Source organism: Podarcis pityusensis, assembly GCF_964106645.2.
Source record: "Podarcis pityusensis genome assembly, chromosome: 13".
NCBI lineage: Eukaryota > Metazoa > Chordata > Lepidosauria > Squamata > Lacertidae > Podarcis > Podarcis pityusensis.
This window is the reverse complement of record NC_138038.1, coordinates 3819324-3841379: the sequence shown is the minus strand read 5'-3', so window position 1 is coordinate 3841379 and position 22056 is coordinate 3819324. Positions and strand designations below refer to the sequence as shown.

The window sequence follows — 22056 nt, the reverse complement described above, 5'->3', positions numbered from 1 at the left end:
ACGTCTCCTCCAATGTAGGCCTTGTTGAGTTAAATGGGACTTACTCCTAAATAATATCTACTTGGGAATTAACCCCATTCAATTTTATCAGATGTACACCTAGTTAAGTGTGCATAAATTTGCAGCTGCATTTAGGTGAACTTTGGTGCCACTGAAATAAGTGTAATAGCCTCAGACTGGATCCTAACCATTGTCTTCCAATTGCCATCTTTCTCCCTCAACTCATAGCTAAACATAAGGGAAACTGGTGTGTTTTGGTGTCACTTCTGGTTTAGTGGGGCCCAGGAGGCTGGGCCAGCTAGGGCCAACAAGAGCAAGGACTCTCTGCTAGGAGCTGCTTGTATGTCTTCTGCAACAAATTCGGTTTCTGTGTCAAGTGTAGATGTAGAAGGTTCTCGGAAGGTAGCAAGTTATAAAACTCCTGCTCTGCTGTGTTAACTGGAGAGGGATAAGTAAATCAGTTTATCCTTGTTGAAATGTAAATGTTTCCACGTACTTTAAGCACAAGAGGAAGATTATATATTTATATTGAAAACTATTTTTGACTAATACTGTGAGCATGTTTTGTTGCTTCTTTTTTTGTTTTGCACAATTTAAGGAAACACAGGTTTTTTGTTGAATATATATATAAATAAATAAATAATAAATAAATAAAAAATATTGGCATATGGCCAGGGAAGGGTTATTGGATAACTCCCAACCCTGACCATTTGCCGTGCTGGGAGACGCTAATGGGAGTTGAAGGTACCACATTGGCTACCCCAGCATATGACAACACATGGTTTGCTTTCAAATTGCTTCCCTTTGGCTACCTAGAGATGCAACTGCATCATATGCTGGCTACTGGTGGAGAAGGTGAACTTGCTGTTATCTCTCCCGGAACACTAGACAGCATAATAAAAGCTGGCATGGACTCCACCTGTTTCTTTTTCCTCGTCGACATGTCATGCATTAAAACCAGTGAAACGGTAACCTGTACTCTCAGATCTCAGAAGGCGTCACATTTGGCTGCTCTGAGCACAGTGGGCCCCACCCAGCACAAACTAGTCAAACTTAGAGCAGCGCCCTAGGGCGTGTTTTTTCTGGAAGTCACTCAAAATGAAACGGGGTGTGTGCTTTGCTGAGTAAGCCTGCCTAGATTTGTACACCAGCAGCAGCCGCTCTCTCGGGGGAAATGCTTTTCGGAGGTGCAATTTTTGTCAGGATGCAAGCGTAGCGGGTGGTTAATCGCCTTCTAGCAGTGTGAATTCTTACTGGATCCCCCCATAGCTGTTATGATAGTAACATGTTAAAACGCAACCATGCATTTTAACATATAGTGCCCATTTTGCCAGATTATACATGTTGTCCCTGCTGAGATTCTAACGTTATGAAAGTCCCATGTAAACATGGAGTGAGATCAGTTACTGAGAATTTCTAGTTTGGAAAACATCTGGTGTAACTTCAGACTTGAGCTCTGGGGCGCAGGGTGAGGGGCTGATGGATGTTACCGAATTCACCAGCAGGGGGAGCCTTTGCAGTTGGAGGCTTCCCTGGTGCTCCACCACTGCTGCCGGACCACGGTTGGCCCCCACACAGGATGCTCTAGGGCAGGGGTTGGCAAGGCTTACCGGGTATGGGCAGGATCACTCCTGCAGAGATCCTCCGTGGGCCAGGCCTGCACAGCGCGATGCCGAAAATCGCTTCTGCACATGCCTAGACGCCAAAAATTGTGCCTGCGCAAAGTGATTTCTGGCATCTGGGCATGCACAGAAGCGATTTCTGGAGCCGCGGAAGAGAGTCGCCACGCCACGCTGGTTTAGCGCAGCACGTGGGGACTTGCTGAGTGAGCGGCTCTGTTTGGGGGTGGCTCATGGGCTGGTTAAGCCACCCTCATGGGCTGCTTCCAGCCCATGGGCCTTAGGTTGTCGACCTCTGCTCTAGGGGGTGAGCAGCCTTTGGTCTGCGCGCTCCAAAGCCTCTCCTGACATGTCCTCAGAGAGGCCAAAGAATCTGTGTCAGTCCTGGAGCTTGGCTAATTTGCTCCCAAATGTGAGGGGAGTTGGGAGGAATTTTAAAAGGCAAAATGAGGCTTTTAGAATTGCCCTGAAAATGGCAAAAGAAACAGAAAACTAACATTGGCTGATGAAATTTCACCATATGCTGGCCAATCTAACAGTGGAAAGTAAGGCCCAGGAAAAATCTATTCTGATTGCAGGTCTTTATTTTTTATTAATTTATAATACCAGTATTAAATATTTACACAAGTAAATTAAAAGAAACTTGAAAGTGAGTTATATACTACTAGTTTGTACTAGGCTTTTTCAGGAAAATGAAACAAATTTATATATGTGTGTGTGTATATATGCAATATATTTTTACACAATTTATTAATGCTAGAAACTCAAATGTGTATCACTTTATCTGTGTGAATGTTAAAATTGTGATAAGTGTTCCAAATGCTGAAATCTTCTGCTAGTTGTCTTTCTAATTTCTAAAACCACATTGATGGCTTCTGTCAAGTAAACATTCTTCATTCATTAGAAAAAATCAAGTTCATCAGTTGTTCTAATAGTGCTGTAAAAAGCTTGGCTTGAGAATAGATGTCAGTTTTCATAGTGTTTTATAGCTGTTCTTTAAAAGCAAACTTTCTGTAATATATATATTATTGCTGTTGAGAGTATAGAATTGTATCTTAAGTTGGTAAAGTGATCAATAAATGTATTAATATAAACGTCTTAATTTGCTTTTGCAAGTGTCGTGTGTGTACATTTCTAAGAGAACAGTCTTAATGTGGTCAGATCACTGGGTAGCTCAGTTCAACATACCTTGATGGTCAGAGCATTTTTTGCTGCTTTGTGTCACATGCACTACTGACTAGAACGCCCTTCATAATTGCATGGCATCCCACCCATATGCTATTTCCTCATGGGTGGCTACCCTGTGTTGCTGGAATGCAATTCCCACTATCCCCATCTACCGTGCTGCCCAGGGCTGATAGGAGTTGCAGTCACCATTGGAGGGCCACAGGTTGCGTGACATAATGACATCGCAATGCTAGTGGACAGATACCATGGCCACAAGTGGCTAATTGAAGCCATCACCTGAGAAGCAGCATTGGAGCTCATGTCATTAACTTTCACCTATCTCCAGAGGAAGAAAAGATCCAAGTGCATTATCTGAAAGCTGATTTCGCAGGCTAGCTCCTTTGCTAGATCCCATTCACCTTCTGATCTCATCTGCTGGAGTATTTTTAGGCAGCTTAGCATACCTTGCAACTGTACAGTTTAGGCGGCAGCTGCGTTTATCCCGCCTCATACGGCATTCAAGGTGTACTTGCCCTACTTTCTCCACAAAGCAGTCAACAAACACTTCATGCACCATTACATTTCGCTCATCATTCACACCCAGCCAGTTCCCTGCTGTTTACAATGGAACCAACATTATACAATACTACCCAACTTGCCTACTGGGCTAAAACTCAGATCCTTAGAGCATTAGAACTCTGGCTGCATTAAGGAATCCTTACATGAAGTCCCTTCGGTGAAACCTCTTAGGAGTTTCTTTTTCAACACAGAAAAACGATGGTTTCTAAAATGAACAAAAGGTGCTCACTATGGCCATGAAACCCTTTCCACACAGGCAGCAGGGGGAGAGGCAAGATCACTTCACTGGGGTTTGCTCTCAATGTGCACACCACCTGGCTCAACGGAGACCACTATTGTCTGTAAAAACATAAGAACAGCCCTGTTGGATCCAGCTAATGGCCTGCCTAGTCCAGCATCCTGTTCTCATAGTAGCCAACCAGTTGCCTGTGGGAAACCAGCAAGCAGGAACTGGTATTAGGAAGCATTGTTGCTCCAGCTGTGGAGTAGAGCAGAGCCATCGACTGCCCTCTCCATGACTTTGTTCACTTAAAGCCACCCCTGATAGTGGCCATCACAGACTCTTGGGGGAGCAAGTGCCATAGTTTCGATTGTGCTCTGCATGAAGAAGTAATTTATTTTCTCTGTCCTGGATCTTCCAAGATTCAGCTTCATTGGCTGTCCACGAAGTCTAGTGTTAAGAAAGAGGGAGGGAAAAACTGCTCTCCTCACTTTCTCCCTGCCAGGCATAATTTCACACCCTTCTATCATGTCACCTCTTCCTCGACTTCCCTCTAATCTAAAGTGTCCCAAATGCTGCAACCTTTCTTTGCAGGGGAGTTGCTGTGTATCTTTGATCATTTAGGTTGCTGTTTTCTGAACTTTTCCCAACACTGCAATATCCTTTTTCAGGTGAGGCAACGTATACAGGACTTCAAATGTGGTCACACCAGAGATTTGTATGACGGTATTATGATAGTGGCAGTTTTATTTTCAATTCATTTCATAAGGAGCCCTAGCATGGAATTTGCCCTTTTCTCTGCAATTCTAGAATGCCTTATCTGGAAAACAAGATAAAAAAAATTGTTGGAAGTTTTAAAATTAAATGCATTTAGAGAGGCTTTTTATCTGGTCTACTTATATTTATTGAGTAGGAAAAGCATATATTGCATGGTTTCATTTTAAAACACACACATATGCAAACACTGCACAGCCAAACGTCTGTTCTGGAATATAACAACAACAGTACTATTGTTATTACTATTACTATTTTTATTATTTTATTTGTACCCTGCCCATCTGATTGTGAAAAGGAAGGTGCTGTTTCAGCAGGGAACATATTACCATAGGAGATGCTTTTTGTTCAAAAGTAGTACCAAAGGAATTTGAGGCAGCAACCATGGGGCTCTGGATGCCACCCTACAGGGATCAGTTGGACTTGGAAAGGCACGTTGACTGGCAAATCCTTTACTTGCCATTCCATCAGCAGATGCAAAATTTCAGTGGTTTGAAATCCAGAAATAATTGTCCAAAACGTTAAAGAAAACAAAAGGTCACTTCAGTAACATAGGACACACACCATGTTATTTCCCACCAGCAGAAATTTGGAACTGCCAGAATGCAGAGAGAAACTGGATCTCAGTGAGCAATCAACCTAATTAGTTGATCAAATGGTATCAATGAAGATGTGGACAGTATTGTTGAAACAGCATCTTTTTAATGGAATATGGAAACAGCAGCTACTGATCTCATATGCCAAAGGTTAATTCTTGATCCACAGATAACACATTCAAGGACAGGATAAGTGAAAGAATAAGCTAGGATTATTATTTTTAAAGCACCTGCAACAGTATGAGAATCCCTCATCCCTTCTAAGGCTGCAGTCCAAGAAAACATGGACAGGATTGCACTGCAAGTCACAGGACTGCTAAACTTCATTCCATGTGCAGAAATGCTCAAAGTTGAAGCATGTCTTAAGGCCGTGGTTTTGCAGCTGTTCCTAAAGCATCAGCACACAGCTCTGCAACAATAACTTGGTCAGAGATAAACATGATCCCTATTTGAAAAAGTTTGAGGTGAATACAAAATTCACAGTAGAAGAGATCAATTTTATTTTACTTAAAAACTCCATATAAATTGCCATTGATCGAATAATGCATTAAAATCATTCAATAATTTAATATATTCACTCCTATATTCAAAAACCATGGGGAGGATATCTAAAAAAATGAGGTACAAGAGGTACAGTGTTAAAAGCTGGTTGGTTCATGGAAGTAAATAACCCCAAGGGTTTGTCATCCTTTATAAATCATTTACACTCACATGCCTTTCACTGTTATTAACATCTGCTGCTGTTAATTTTGGGTGATGTTGCTAGGAGGAAGCGTTTTCTTTAATTGATTGTAGTTCCAGTGTAGTTGCTCCACTTCCACCTTGTGTCGGCAACGTGCCTCTTCCAGTTCTTTTAAGAGACGTTCATTTGTAGAAACCAAGGTTCTGCAAGAAAGCGTTGCATTTTTTTAAAAAAAGAAAATCAATTATTACGTTACAAAATAAACCATGGAACCTACAGATGTGAAGAACAGCCCTGCGCGCACACAGCTGCACTCAAACCTGGAGAGATCACAGATAACATATTTTGTTGCTTGAAAGCATGTCTTGGCTGCTGGGCTGTCAAAAGGGAGCCAGTTCTTTCTACCCCTTTGCTCCACTGGTTCAATAATGGGGGGGGGGGATCCCTTTCTCTTCTACAGGATAACAAATAGATGCTCATGTGCATTTTTTCACATGCCTTAAGGTAGCCTTCTCCTTACTTGTCCATTTTGTTTGAGACCTGTTGGTACTTTCTCTCTCTCCCCAAAACTAAGGGATTGCAAATGCAAGAACTGGAGGTAAGAATGAGAAGAACGACAAGTCTTTTTTTGAGGGGGGCAGTCAGGGAGGAAAAATTGGGAACCAAGTTTTTGGGGGTAAGCAGGGTGGAAGGGAAGAGAACCTGGAGTGAAATTAAACTTGTATAAGAACAGCTGGTTCTTGGCGTTTGTGATTCAGACCCTGCCTCGACCTTTCACTCAGCTTGTCTACTTGTGCAATCACTTCTCTCCTCTTGGGTCAGCCCTCCATTTCCTCACTTTTCTCAACGTTTACTATTTAGACGTTGAGCACTGGAGGTTCCAGGTGGCCAACGTGGCTGAGTAGAGCTTGGGGTCAAGCAAGGAGGAGCACTTCTGTGTGGAGGGAGATGAAAGAACTTGTGCTGGAAGCAGCTTGGCAAAGACAGTGACCATACATTGGGAGAAGCGGATGCCATTGAACACAAGAACAAATTTTTAAATGGCCAAACATTTGAAATCTTGAGAGCTTCCACTTAACATCCAGTACCAAGCTTCTACCTGTGGCTTTCCTGCAACATCTTTGTGAGTTCCTGCATCTTGTCAAAGTGCTGGAGGCGCTGTTTCAAACTGGCATTTTCATCAGCCAACAGCTTGTGGTGGTTTTCAAGTTCTGGAGAGAGAAAGAATCTATAGCCATAAGCAACCATCTTACTTAAAAAAGGTGTTAGCACTGCATGACAGGGAAGTATATATGAAAAAGATGAGGAGAAAGGGCTTGCTTGTTGCACTCCCATTCGTTGCATTTCCCCGAGCCATATGAAAATGATCAGAAGGAATGGGTATTTGTCAGCTGGGCCAAGCAGTTGAGTGTGTCATGGATCCAAAAGGCAGCACACTGGCTGCTTGTGAGCTACCAACCCCAATTCAAGGTTTTGATGCTGGTGTACAAAGCACAAAGCTTGGAGGCCCAAGTACTTAAAGAAATTCCTCCTCCAGTGCCAGCCAACTTGTGCCCTGAGGTCGGCTGGGGATGCCCACTGATGGGTACTGAATTATGAGTATTGATATAAAATTGAAGCAAGTTTAACTCTACTTGTATAAGTTATAGTGATGTATTTTTAAAAAGTTTTAATCTTTGCAAGCATTGTATTTTAATTATATTGTCTACCACCCCCAGTTCCCATGAAACAAAGAGTGGGGTTAAAAAGGGGACCAAAAAAGGTCTTTGGGGTAGCAGCTGCCAACTGATGAGATAGTGACCTTTTCCTGTGAGCAAAGCATTGGGATCTCAACACGATCTAGCACAACAGGACTGAGACAGAGAGCGAAATCAGTTCAGACACGAGGGTTAAGAAATTTTGGAACTTTTGAGATTTACTCCTCTGAAATGCCGTTTTACAAACCCCAACAATGCATATATTTGATATGCTTTTTTATATCAGACCTCAGGTGGAAAGTGTGGGCACCTTAATCTGAGTGAATTGTACACAGTTATCATTCTGAAAACCAATCAGCAGGAATTTAAGGGAATTATAAATCTGCTCAGCAGGCTTCTTATGTGACCGGGTCTCCGTGTGACAATGTGCTTGAATACATGATGGCAATATTTGTGTTTGTTAGTGTGTTTTAAAAGACAGCCCAATATGCAAGATGAAAGACATCACAGTCCTGCTTCTGGTGACCACCCACCCCCACTTAGCTGGCCTGGTGGCCCTGCCAGGTTCACGGTCCTTTCCGGACACCACCAGTTAGACTGTTCCGAAGCATCTTTGCCTGTACACTAGGGATAGGCTCATTTCCCCCTCGCGCTGCAGCAAATGCTATTCATAAGGAGTCTGCAGTGATTAGTGCAAGGCTAGAAAAGACCAAAATGTACATGCAAAGTTCCATATGCCATTTGCAGGATCTCTGCTCTAGGTTGCCCCTCCCTCAACTGCTATAAACTTACAAAGTTGCCCTTTATTGGATGGAGGATACAGAATCTTCATGTGTTCAAACAAACACATGGACTGCTTTATTCAGATACATATTTTTAGAAACTTACTGATTATCTGCAGTGGTGCTGCGTGAGTGGCCTCTGCATTCTGGGTCCTTTGTTCCATTCTGGGACTGTGGACTTTCAGAGCTGCATGTTCTTTCAGTAATTTGTCTAAATTATGCTTCAATATATCCTAATACAATGGGGAGTGTAGAAAGGAGAAAACGATGAAGCAGAGAAAATGATTAAAGCAGCTATTACTTCACCAAACCTTTATTAGGCATCACAAATGATTGAAGTAGCATTTCAGACTCTGTTATATTGTCTACATCATTTTCCTTGAAGTAGTTTTGGAGTGTTTTTGTGAGACTCTCTCTAATTTGTTTATTTGTGGTTAGGATGGGAGTGAAGGACCATGATGGGGTGGTTTGTGTTCCCTCTCCTATTTTAATGGTGACTTCTACTGGGGCGTGATCTGTGATTTTTGTGTTACCTATGTTTGTTGACTCCACTGAGGGGATCAGACCTTGTGTGAGCAGAATGCTGTCCAGTCTGGACACTGTACCATGGCATCCGGATTGGAATGTATGGCTGATGTCTCCTGGGCTTTGCTCACCCCAAATGTCATAGAGACCCGTTTTTTAGCATTTTTAGTAACTTGTAAGATTCCCTAGTTGTTGGGGGTTTCCTTCGGAGGAAGGTTGCCTATGGGGTTGTAGGGTGGATGTCTTTCAGGGATATACCTTTCATATTAAGATTGAGATCACCTCCTAGGATTGCTTCCCCTTCAGAGAAGGAGAGGAACTTGTTTAGTGTTTTTTGGGTGAATTCTAGTTGTTTCAAGTTTGGGGCATATATGGAGCTGATTGATAGTTTAATTTTGCCATCTAGTGTCCCTTTAGCAAAAATGAATCTGCCTCTTTTGCCCTTTGTTGTGGCTTTGAAGTTCAGGTCTCTACTAAGTATTATGGCTACTCCATGGGCCTTCCCTGATACTCTCTATAATCTATCCCCCACTCTTTAACCCAAATCTAATCCTAATCCCACTAGTCCCCCACCCACCACACTCTAGGTCAGCACAACCCCATTGGTTCGTTAAACTACACAAAGTGAGAGACACAGGACAACCGAGACGGGTTGGCAAGGATTCACCCGACATTTCAGACTCTGTTGACAGGCCTACATTAAGACCCCTCACACAGGCGAGGATGAGAGGCTCCTCCGCTGGCGTTGGTGCAGGGAATCACCTGACTGAGACACAGGTCAAGTAGCTCCCTCTCAGCTGTGCGGCACGAGGGGCTTCGGAGGAGAAAGGATGGCCGGCAGCATCACCAAGGGAGTAGAAAGGGGCAAGCTGGTTGGACCAACGTCTTTACCTGCTTAGCCATGCATGGCACCTGTTGTTCCCATTAACCCTTGCTGACTTTTACATTCTGTACCAATTTGAGCAACCAAGAAAGTGAAAGAGGAAGAAGATCTGAGTTCAAGTCCTCCATCCAGCAGGAGCCAGGGCATTTAAAGGCCAAGGCCAAGGCTTCCTGCAGGTGTCCTCTTCCTGTCCTCTGTTCTGACAGGGCCACACTCCCAGGGAACACTGATCTGATGTCAGTGGTAGCAGGTAAAGCATGTTTATATGACTGAACTGGGAAGAGTTTTCAGGGGCACTTTGACCCTGTCTTCTGACGAGGAATTAACCCTATCCTATATGCTCTGCAGACAGAGAAAAAGTAGTCGGGTGGATGTGAGACAGAAATCCAACAAGATGAGGAAAGAAAGAGGGATTTGTAGTGACTAATTGACTGTATTTAGCTCAAGCTGCTGACCAGTAAATTACAGTAAAATGAAGAACAAGGAATTCAGGCATGTGTTACCCAATATTAGTGGCTTGAAATACTGGCCAAGTACACCAATAATTCCATAAAGGGGCTATAAGCCTTTCAATGATATGCCCTGCAGAGCTCTGACAGAAGCAAATGGGAAGCTCCAGCTGCCAGTGTGGGTGCAACCCCTGAGCACTCCTGCCTACAGATTCTACCCAGCAGCTGCTCCAACGACTGTGGGATCCCAGTGATCCTCTGAGCTAAAAGTAATCAGAATAGACCCTGCGGATCAAGCAACAGCTGCTACAAACGCAACACCAGAGGACAAAATAAATTAGAATGGTCTGAATTTCAGTGTTTGCTTTGTATTTTGAAGGAATTATAGAGCTTCTATAGTTAAGGTGGCTTAAACGGAAAAGAAAGAAATCTCTGATTTGCAGACAAGTTTGGAGAAATTCTGCCCTGAAAAGTAGACCACTGCTGCCTGGGGAGAGATTCATTAGGCAGGATTTGTGCTTTTCATGGCCTTTAGTGATGGCTGTGTATATGCTGAACTTCCACAAAAAGGACAGAATGTGACATTGGAAACAAAACCTCAACTTTCCTTTTAAAAATAAAGCAAATTTCTACCCCTTTGCCTAGGAGTACATAGTCAATGCTTGCTGAAACATCGGAAACCAGAGTGAATTGCTGAACTTGTCACCAATTGCTGAACTCTTCCCTATGACTGGCAGAAGCAACATTAAGCAAAAAATGATAGAAGACAAATCTGGTAATCAGCAATACAGGAAAACTAGTATAGCATCCTGCACCATAGGTCCTTTGGATGGGTTTTAAGTTCGAATAAATGAATTTTTAAAAAAATCTGAAACTGATTGTTGGGAGTTTGACAGCTGCATCTTGCCATCCCAGATTAGAACACTATATGCACAGGGAAATCATGGGGTTGCGGAATACTGCATTCTACTTACCCTGTCTTTCTTAGCACTATTCAAGTCTGATGCCAAACTGTTGATCTTGGCATTGTATTGCTCTTCTTGCTCAGAGATACGCTTTTGCAAAGCCTGTCTCTCTAACCGAAGGTTATTCAGCTCTTGGTATTCTGCAGGAGGTCTCTGTTGATCTGTGGGTGTGGATTTCTGAATTGCAGACAAAACAGTTTCTGCCTGAGCTAGGAATTAAAGGAGATTTTTCTAAGTTCATATTTAGTGACCAGGTTTGTGGGGGGGGGGGGCAGGGGTGTAATTTCCTTCAAACTACCTGCTCAGTCTTTACAAATTCACTGTTCCAGTAGAGCAGCATGGCTTTTACTTGCAAGTAACCTCAGCAAAATTGATCCTAACAGAGCTGCTTTACTATGAGAGCAGAAGGCGATGTCCGATGGACACGCCTTTGTATTTTTAAGTTCACAAAGAAATTCTGCTGCAGGAAAATTTGTTATTTGCTCCTGTGACCCATAGCCCTTTTATAGCATCACTACTGAGCCACTCAACCCCTGGTTCTCCAGGCCCCAGTTTAAACAGAAGCCCCTTTTCAAATTCCTTATGATGAGCCAAGTACCCTCAAGTCTAATCCTATCTATTGAGACATGGGGTCACATTGCAAAACACAGTGTTGATCACATGAGACCTCTTCAGAGCATTTTCTTCCTGTGATTATTTGCAGGCAGAGAGACTAGGCGTTGGGATCCCCCACTCCCTCCCTTGTCCCACTGTGCTTCATAACATGAAGAAACCGAGGTAACCAATGCCAGTTTGGGAAGATGCCTTCGCCCAGGTAAGCGCTGCTCACCTTGCTTCTCCTCTGGCTGACACTCCTCCCATCACTCTCCGGAGTAATCTCCTGCTTCCCAAGGAAAGGGACCACTTTTGTGTTGCTAACAACAGGTGTCCATCCCAGCAGCAGTTCAGAATAACTTCATGAAATGGCACAATAAGCCTTTAAACTGGCCAGTCTTGCTCCTTGAGCAAATGCAGTGAACGGTGCTAAGGAGGCCAAAAACAGGTGAGGAAAAATAAAAGCCTACCTCTCATTTCCCTACTGGGACTATTTCTGCCAAGTGAAAAGCAGTGCACATCTGTCAAACCTGTTGCCGGGGTTGGAGAAATCAATGGGGGAAACCGATCTATCGTTACCCGCAAGTCGCCTTGCAGGAGGAAGGAGCCCAATTATCACGGAGAAACACACATCCCCAACAAATGACTCGTACTTACATAAAAAAGTTTGGTTGCAATGAAGCGATTTGCAACCATTCCAGTGTTTATCAACCAAGTCTAGAAGACATTCAAGTCCTGTTTCATACAGCCCTTCATCCGCCAGCTGAACTACTCCTTGAGGTTTGCACTTTAAAAAATAAAAAAATTTACTTTAATGTTTACATGTTTTTAAAAAGAATTCTTACTGCTTTTAAGTGCTTTTAATTGTTTTAAATACGCTTTTGTTTTATTTTTAATAGTGCTATTTTACTACTTGATGTTTGCTACCCTGGGCAGGATAGATTAACAGGCACTGCACACAGAAAAATGTTGTGAGCTCCCCAATCACTATTGTGCAGGATCTAGACACAGCTTAAAACGAGGAGCTGCATGCAGCCTGCGGCCTGGCCCAGTGAGAAGCCTGTGCTTTCCCATTACCACTGCAAAATGAACAAAGTAATGTATTCTCACCTTATCCATAATGCTCTGGAGTTCAGAATTGCCTGGAAGGCTGATAGGTACATGCGCTCCAATTAGCATATCTAGTCCCCAGCACTCACCTTTGTCAGATCAGTGCACAGGGCTCTTTACTGGAAGTAAATGGCATATAGACTAGCTTATTAGTCAAACAGCTAAAATCCAAAGGGTTGCTTAGCATTCTGCTGCCCCCACTCACTCCTCTGGTAGTGATCAGATGCATATGGCTGCCATGTTTAGAAGTGATATTTTCAAGCTCATGGGCAGAAGAATAAAGATAAATCTACTCTCTGGCCATAAAGCTCTTAATCAACTAAACTGTTAGTCCTAGGCTATATGCAAAGGAAGGAACATACAAAGCTGCTAGTAGATCAGAAGGCTGGGTTAGAAGTGGAACAAGGAAAAGGAACAAGGATAGAACAAATGGAAATGGAACCAAACACACAATGAAGCAAGGAGGCAGGTGTGCAGCAGGCAAGTGCAAACTCAGATTTGAATCTTTGCTGACAGAAAAAGCAAGAGGCAGGTTAACTCAGCTAACAGGGTTCAAGCACTGGATGAGCATGGTCCCTAAATCTGAAAAAGAGGGAAGCAACTATTTTAGGGAATATGACAAATGGATCAAGAAGACAATTGGGAAAAGATTCTCTTGGCTCTCGGGTCAAAGCACGGCACCTTTTTCAGGCAATTTTCTTGTCCCATTATTAATCCATGTTCATAGAAAATAGTTAAGTCGCCAAGTCAGCTATGGCGAGAAGAAATGCAACCAGCCAATGAGTCACAGAAGGTTTATGAAAACCTCTTACAGATTACAAATTACTAATAATGTATGACTGGCTAGTAAACATTTTGTGGGTTACTGACTTATGTAAGAAGGCGTTGCTATCCTTGACAGGTTGCCTTTGAAGATGATGAGCTCTTGACTGGCTCACCAATACACATACAGTGGTGCCTCGCAAGACGAAATTAATTCGTTCCGCAAGTTTTTTCTTCTTGCGAGTTTTTCGTCTTGCGATGCACGGTTTCCCATAGGAATGCATTGAAAATCAATTAATGTGTTCCTAAGGAAACCGCCTTCAGACCAGGTCCGGGGACAGTCTGTCCCCCGACCTCTTCTGAAGGCTGGGGGGGGGGACAAGGGCTTTTCTTCCCACCCCCAGCATTTTAAAAAACCCCGGGACAGCGGAAGACTTCTCCGCTGTCCGGGGCGATCTTAAAATGCTGGCGGGCGGCATTTTAAAATCGCCCGGGACAGCGGAGGACTTCTCCGCTGTCCGGGGCGATGTAAAAGCCCCTGGGAAGGCAGGCAGGGGGGGCCAAAGACTTTTGCCCCCCGCCCGCCTTCAGAAGAGGTCCTGGACCTCTTCTGAAGGCGGGCGGGGGGCGAAAGTCTTTGGCCCCCCCGCCTGCCTTCAAAAGCCGTCCGGGAAGGTAGGCAGGGGGGAGCAAAGACTTTCGCCCCCCGCCCGCCTTCAGAAGAGGTCCTGGACCTCTTCTGAAGGCGGGCGGGGGGCGAAAGTCTTTGCCCACCCCCGCCTGTCTTCAAAAGCCGTCCGGGACAGCGGAGAAAGGCGCTGCCTTTCTCCGCTCTCCCGGGAAGGCAGGCAGGGGGGAGCAATGACTTTCGCCCCCCGCCCGCCTTCAGAAGAGGTCCTGGACCTCTTCTGAAGGCGGGCGGGGGGCGAAAGTCTTTGCTCCCCCCCCGCCTGCCTTCAAAAGCCGTCCGCGATAGCGGGAAGCTCTTCCCTGCTATCCCGGACTGCTTTTAAAATGCTGGCGGTGGGGAGCAAAGCCTTTCGGCCCCCGCCGGCCTTCCTGGACCTCTTCTGAAGGCCGGAGGGGGGGAAAGGCTTTGCTCCCCACCACCAGCATTTAAAAGAGGTCCCCGGAGATTTCCCTCTGGGCTTTCGTCTTGCGAAGCAAGCCCATAGGGAAATTCGTCTTGCGAAGCGCCTCTAAAACAGAAAACCCTTTCGTCTTGCGGGTTTTCCGTCTTGCGAGGCATTCGTCTTGCGGGGTACCACTGTAAATGTATTGGTGCACTCATGCCTATCAAATAATCCTGAATCAGTGAAGAAAAACAAGGAGGGGATTTTTCTGAAACATTTCAGGAGAAACACTTCAGGAGAATTACAAACCAGGAATGAAAACTTAAGGTACGTTGTCTATGCCAAACTTTTTTAAAAGGGGAAATTACTGAGCTGTGTGCCTGAGTCATGGGGAACCACTTAGAGCCACTCCCACAAAGACAGGAGTGATCTAACAGGGATATAACGCATCAAACAGTATTGAAGATATCCTAGACTCAAGTTGTTAAAGGCTTTCTAAATTAGTACATTAACTTTGTAGTTGGCCCAGTAGCATATGGGCAGCATGTGTAAACTGTTAAACACTGGAATTATGTGCTGGGAGATAAACATCATTTCCATATGAATACACAGATAGCTACCAGAAAAAAGGGGGGAATTACTTCACTAATGAAAAGGAGATGAATATGCACAGATTTCAGAAAGGAATTGGGATCCTATTATGGAGGAGTCAGTTACCAGGATAAGGAAATAGAAGGGGAACTTAGTGCCTCTTTAAATGAAGTACTAACTTTCATTCGAAAAACACACACCAGGAAATGGAATGCTGATGGGGGGGGGGGGGCTTAGCCAATCCATGCTAGTATCAGTGATCAGGTGCAAACACATATCCTTAGGAATCTTCAGTGTACCCGTTTTGTTATAACTGATCCACTAGAGAAGTTGGCTTGATCTCAAACTGACACATTTTTGACATTATCTCCTTTCTTTAGGTCTTTGCTCTTTAGCCTTTCACGTTCAGGTACCTTCTGGTCATGTCCCGTTGTTGTCTTCTGAGAAGTAACGACTATTTCATTGACTTCTGGTGGGGCTACAAATGGAAAAAGTATTTGAACATAATGGTTTCAGTCTAGGTGAAAAAACACTAAACCATGAAATAGCAGAATTCTTAATAATAATAAAAAACATTTATATTCCTCCCCTGTGAGGTCGGCTAGGCTGAGAGGCAGTGACTGGCATCATAGCTGAGTGAAGATATGGACTCTTGTTCCCCAGGTGCTAGCCTGACACTCTAACCAGAACACTGCACTGGCTCCCAGCAACTTTCATAACAAGATGATCTCAATATAAGCGAACTATATTCCTTTTCCAGTTGTGCACATTATGTCATGTGCAGGAGTTACATCTGCTGCTCTGCGGGTCAGTTGAAACCGTTCTCATAACAAATGCCGGATGTTTCAATATGTAGGTTCTCCTAGGCCCAGTTCACACATAATATTAAGCCAGAACACAGGTCAGCACCAATTAGCAAATGCATGGGCTCCTGGACAGGTGATCATGTCTACTCTGTTCCTACCTGGCCATTTGCTGCTGCCCTGTGCTGAATTAAGTCATAGTTTGGCTCGTGGCTTAGCTATCCCAAGAGATACCGTGAGATACAGATAAGCTCATTTTCTCTGCAGAGGTTCAACTGAAGCCGAACAAATGAAGTACATAAATAACTAGTGAAATACTGGGCTAATCCACATGGTGGCACTCTTATCATAAAGATGGTTAGGAATTAGCACATATGTTTGAGGCACAGAGTCCCAGATTTAAGACAATCCCTCTATTTCAGAAAGACAACTGCCACAGCCAACAATCTTTGCTGAAAACAGCAGCCAGACATCTAGCTCCCACATTCCTCTTCATACAATCTAGCAGAACTGATCCCTATCCCATATCCCTTATTTTGAAGAGTCATGGATACTGACTGAGACATCAAAACACAGGTTAAGTTTGACAAAACAGGGCTGGGAGGGTGGGGGAGGTAGATGCATGGCTGCTGCTGCTTTCAGTGGCAGCTGTATTTTAGATGTACAGCAAGGCCACAGAAACACTTAAAAAACAATTTTACCTGGATGGGGTGTAAAAATAGCATGGCTTGTGATCTTTTCATATGCTTCAGCCTCATTGTGGAACTTCAAATTAGGGTCTGTCTTGGGCAGCTCTTGTGATTTAGCTCCTAAGAATGAAACTCTAACGCCGATTTTCTTTTTCTTGTGTCCTTGACCAAGGGCACTGTGAGAAACTTGTAGAGTTGGTGAAGTAGGCAAGCTTCTATATTCTGGAGGGGGAAACCCAAATTATTGCAACATACTGACATGTATTTTACTTCGTAATTTGCTACTGGGTAATACAGTTTGGAAACTGGAACAGTCTACAAACACATTATTCAAGTCTAGCTTTAAGTCACTGAGGTCACGCTGGCATGAAACGAGACTAAGAACCATTTTACTTCGATCAGCAGAATCACAGAGCAAGGCTGGTCCAGGACTATACCACTTTAATCGGCAGGTGACAGAGCTTGCTGACAAAAACTTCCTTGAGCATTTAAAGATTTATTTATTTATTTATTTATTTATTTATTTATTTATTTATTTCAGAACAATAAGTCCAGCTTAACCATTCAGGTTCAGTGCACAGTTTAGGCCACAGTCCAACTGAGATAGTTGTGTTTAAGGCCATTTATTCCCAAAGTATTGAAGTGCGAAGTCTGCAGTACAACGCCAAGGAGTTCAGTCCCACTGAAGTCAGTGAGATTTACCGTATTTTTCGCTCTATAAGACGCACCAGACCACAAGATGCACCTAGTTTTTGGAGGAGGAAAACAAGAAAAAAAATATTCTGAATCTCAGAAGCCGGAACAACAAGAGGGATCGCTGCACAGCGAAAGCAGTGATCTCTCTTGCTGTTCTGGCTTCTGGGATAGCTGCGCAGCCTGCATTCGCTCCATAAGACGCACACACATTTCCCTTTACTTTTTAGGAGGAAAAAAGTGAGTCTTATAGAGCAAAAAATACGGTACTTCTAAATAGTTATGCACAGCACTGCGATGTCACTCTCCATGTTGGATTCTGACCATTAACTGTAAAAAAGGTACAAATCTAAAGCCAAGTTGCAGTGCAATTAAGTGATACGTGTTTGCCTGTATGCTGGAGGAGTGTTCCATATAAAAACACAAAAGTGAGGATTATAACGGTATTTGTTTTAGCCACCACTTCTGTTGCTTGTCAGTAAAACCTATCTATCAGCATGCAAAGTGACAGCTGGAACCCTGTGCAACAGATGCCTATGGTATTAATGACCAAACTCTGCCATTTAATTACCACAATAACATTTGTTATAACATACCTTTATTCGTTTCTGAGGCTTTCAGCATATTTCTATTTTGTAACTGAGCAGCCTAGAAGGAAAAAGAAAAAGAGGACTCTTCTACAATCAAGATCTCTGGACTCAGCAATACAGCTGCAAATAAAACATTTTAGGTGCAATATACAATGCGACACTAGATGGCGATGGTGAGCCTTATGGAAAATTCAATGAATTTTAAAAATGCTTTAAAAGGCATTTTCAAAACAGTTTTTATATGTGTGTAGATTCCACCTTTGTAGCACAACCCACACCTGACAAAAGCAGGCCTTAAGTCTGAACCCACCAGCCGAATGGCAGTCCTGTTTGGATCTTCCTTTGCAGTATGGCTTGGCATCCACTGCAGTAATTTGGAGCCCATGTTGCTGTCCTGTTGGCTTTGGGGCTTTTTGAAAGGGGGGAGCTGTTCCCATGAGAGTGGGAGAGGTCCTCACTCCCTCCTTTCTCCAGCGCTTGTCCCCAGTTCACACCAACTTATGTTTTGAAGCCTGAGTACTTCCTGGCCTTACAGCTTCCCATCACTCAACTTGCTGCTCTTTAATGCTATAATGCTCTGTTTTGTACCTGGCCCCCATGGAGACTCCCACTGTCTCACACCTCCTCTTTCAAGCTCTTCCTGGGTGGTTTGTAGCCAGGCAAACAGCAGTAAACTACCAGGTCTCCTGCTGATGTTCCTACCCCTCTAGGAATCCCTTGTGAGTCCTGCAGTCCCTCGTGCATGTGTCAGCGGGAAAAATAATTTGGGATGGGGAGGGCAAAACAGAGAAGCAGATACAACATTTAAAAGCTTTTGTAACAAAGCTAAACAGCTGGGTTTTTAAGAGCTCCATCTAGACCCAAATAATCTGCATGCTGCAGAGAACTGGTCTTGGGAGTGGAGAGGCTGCCAGAGATGATTCATGAGGATGTGAACCTTGCCTATCTCTGCCAGAGGGGAGAGCCATTCCAAAGTAACGGAAGGCCCTGGGAGCTTCGGAACACTGTTTGTTTGTTTGTTTGTTTGTTTGTTTGTTTGTTTGTTTGATATCCCCCCTTTTCTCCAAGGAGCTGAAGGTGGTAAACACCCTTCTCCTGCCCTCCCTTTTATCCTCACAGGCTAGGAGGCTGTGACTAGCCCAAGGTGACCCAGTGAAATTCATGGCCGAGTGGGGATGTTAAAGACAACCAGATCCTGTATGGTTTGCTTCGAGAACCACACACCGAGTTGGAGGCATTCTTGACATGGGAAGAATGTACGACACAGGATTTTAAATGTTTTTATTTACCTTGGGCAGGTTTTCTTGCTTCCAATTCTGCAACAAGACAAGCCGTGGTGGAGACGCTCCTGGCTTTCGATGCCTCTTAGTATTATCTTCTATTTTGTGAATACCTCAAGAAATAGATTTAAATGGTAAATTAATCTACAGAAACCCATACAATACACCACAGCCCTATATAATTTCCATTCCAAGGTCGTCACTTTTACTATGGCTCCACCTTTGTGAGTTTTCTGCTTTGTGTGATTTGCTGTCCTTTCTATTTTCTGATGTGTTTTGCTCTTTTTGCCTTCCTAAGGTTGTTTACTTTTTTAAAAAAGCTTTCTTCTGTCCTTTTTTTTTTGGTTCTTGCCTCCTGAATTAGCTGCCTTAAGGTTCCATCAGCTTGGTTGGAACTAGAAAAGGGGCCTTTTTAGTAGTGGCCCCATATATTTGGAACACTCATGCAAAGTAGAATATTCCACCCTACATCTGTTTTTAGGCAGACCTTTAAAAACTGGTTTTTAAAATGTGTTTAAAAGTATCTGGTTGGCTACTGCTGAAAACAGGATGCTGAACTAAAAGGACTTGGGCCTGATCCAGTCAGGCTCTTCTTCCACTCCAAATCCCAACCTTGGCTCAGTGGGGTAGAAATACAAAGGCAGTGGTTGGGTGTTTTGAGATGGCAGACTGCAAAAAAAACCTTCCATTTATCTCAATGGTATCGCAGGGTGGTCTAAGGCCCCAAGCCTACATTGTGACATCATCACATAACATCAGAATGGATACTGAAGAGAGGGATTTCTACCAAACAAGTAATAAATTCCCAACTATGAAATAGATCGGTGAGCATTTAAAGCTACTATACAACCCAGAAGCCTGGGGCTCCACCCTGACATGAACTAGCCTGTTATTGAAGACAACATGAGAAAAGTAACAAACAAATCACATACTGTTTAAATCGTGGAATTCAACTTTGGGGTGACTTTCGGCCGATCCAGTTATTCCTGGAGGCTTACTTAAGTCCCATTCACACTTTGTAATGAGGTTCAGGACCGCCTCATCATCTTTATCCATCACCAAGCACTTTTTGGACATGAAGTTAATGTATTCAACTCTTGGATGGGCAGAACTGCAGTGAGAAAATGGCATGCTTTTTATACCTTGTTTAAGTTTTCATTTGAGAGAAAAATGTATCTCAAGAAACAAAACAAGAGCGCTCTTCAGGCACTGCTGCCCTAAATGGGTTGCAGGGATGTTAGCTTAGCCCCCCCCCCCCGGGCCATGCATCTAACACTCAGGTAACCTGAGCAAAGCTGTCAAGTGGGGAGCCTTGCGTGCCCATAGAGGCTTCCTGCATGACCGAGGAGCTTGTGGGGAGCCTCCACAGACAGGCAACTCTCTCTGCTGCAGACTCAAATCACCTGAGTAGCCAAGAGGACTTGCAGGCCTCCAGGAGAGAGGCTGAATGTTGGCCTCCACAGGGCCGCTGTACCAGGGTTGCTTTTTAAAGTGGTGATATCCAAAGACAGCCATGGAGAGCTCATAATCTAATTCTAATTAACACACTTTTGACAAGGGAAAGTAGGTCAGTTAGCCTGATTAAGGATTAAGACTCAGAAGATCTAACAGAGGTTTTAAGCCTTTCAGAGACTTCCTGTGCCACAGAAAGCAAACATAGTTACAGCTCAAGCTGTAAATGAAGACCAAGTACTTGGATATTCGCCACGTCTGCATAGCACATCCCTACATTCCTGGCTTTGCGTGAAGCAGGATGAAACAACTCCTGTTTGAAAAAGGAACCGCATGGCCTGTAATGGCTCGGTGGACAAGGCAACCCTCAAGTAAGACCAGATATTCCAGAACTGTGCCTAACTCTGTCTTCGGCACAGATAAGCAACGGGTGGCGCTGTGGGTTAAACCACTGAGCCTAGGACTTGCTGATCAGAAGGTGGGCGGTTTGAATCCCCGCAACGGCGTGAGCTCCCGTTGCTCGGTCCCTGCTCCTGCCCACCTAGCAGTTCGAAAGCACGCCAAAGTGCAAGTAGATAAATAGGTACCGCTCCGGCGGGAAGGTAAACGGCATTTCCGTGCGCTGCTCTGGTTCGCCAGAAGCGGCTTAGTCATGCTGGCCACATGACCCGGAAGCTGTACACCGGCTCCCTCGGCCAGTAAAGTGAGATGAGTGCACAACCCCAGAGTCGTCCGCAACTGGACCTAATGGTCAGGGGTCCCTTTACCTTTACAAGCTGCACACAAATCTTTAACGAACACTGTTTATCAGTTATCATCCCGTTTTCCACTGGCGCAGGTGACACAGAAAATCTGCCCTACTTGTAGATGGTGGGTTTGTCGTCTTAGGTATGCAGAATTGCAGGAAGGAAGCAGGCTGCATCAGTTAAGGTAGCAAAAGCTTGTTCACTCTGCCACACGAATCAAAGCACACCAGACTTGCACAAGTCTACCGATGGTGTACTACCCAGAGTGCCAATTACATTTAGTTTCCAGGGGGGGGGGGGCACACATAGACCAGGCTGCTTCTACCCTTTTGAATCTTCATTGGCAGTTCAACCAAAATGCTCAGAAAACCAAAACCAGGCGTCTGATACTGATTTCCCTTTTTGCCAGGTGCTGCTGGCAGAGTCAGGTCAGTTGAAAGGCGGAACAGTTATGCATCCTCTATTGTGCCCATAAGCCCCACAGACTGCAAGCCTTCGCCAAACCCCTTCGGCCAGCCTTCCTCCAGTCTGGTCTAAGGAAATTGAGAAATCCCTGCACTCACAGGAAAGTAACTACTTGTGTCTAAGGCAATTGCCCCACCTTATATCTTCCAGTTGTTCTGGACTACAACTTCCATCTAGCCAGCATGACTGATTGTCAGGGATGATGGGAGTCATAGTCCAAAACATCTGGAGGGCAAAATGTTGAGCAGACTACCTTGCAGGGTCACTTTA

At 44.1% G+C, this 22056-nt stretch overlaps 1 protein-coding gene across 6 annotated transcripts in view; it reads right to left on the bottom strand.

The window, feature by feature from the left end:
* Positions 1 to 641: 641 nt before the first annotated feature.
* Positions 642 to 22056, bottom strand: part of CEP72 (centrosomal protein 72) — a 29528-nt gene continuing 8113 nt past the window's right edge. Inside the window, exons 5-16 of one of the 6 annotated variants that reach the window (XR_013978550.1) lie at positions 20056 to 20234; positions 19133 to 19236; positions 17850 to 17901; positions 16573 to 16782; positions 15482 to 15546; positions 12190 to 12319; positions 10948 to 11147; positions 8223 to 8349; positions 6737 to 6848; positions 5667 to 5840; positions 4486 to 4570; positions 642 to 4405 (exon numbers count right to left, since the gene is read on the bottom strand). Coding sequence is in view for 5 of the 6 variants with exons in the window: in XM_080976703.1 (XP_080832829.1) it covers positions 5699 to 5840; positions 6737 to 6848; positions 8223 to 8349; positions 10948 to 11147; positions 12190 to 12319; positions 15482 to 15546; positions 16573 to 16782; positions 17850 to 17901; positions 19133 to 19236; positions 20056 to 20234 (1321 nt within the window). In the remaining variant the exon portion in view is untranslated. Of the gene's footprint in view, positions 4571 to 5041; positions 5841 to 6736; positions 6849 to 8222; positions 8350 to 10947; positions 11148 to 12189; positions 12320 to 15481; positions 15547 to 16572; positions 16783 to 17849; positions 17902 to 19132; positions 19237 to 20055; positions 20235 to 22056 lie in introns of those variants that run through there. The other 5 variants (XM_080976703.1, XM_080976705.1, XM_080976704.1 and 2 more) reach the window with 5 other exon arrangements.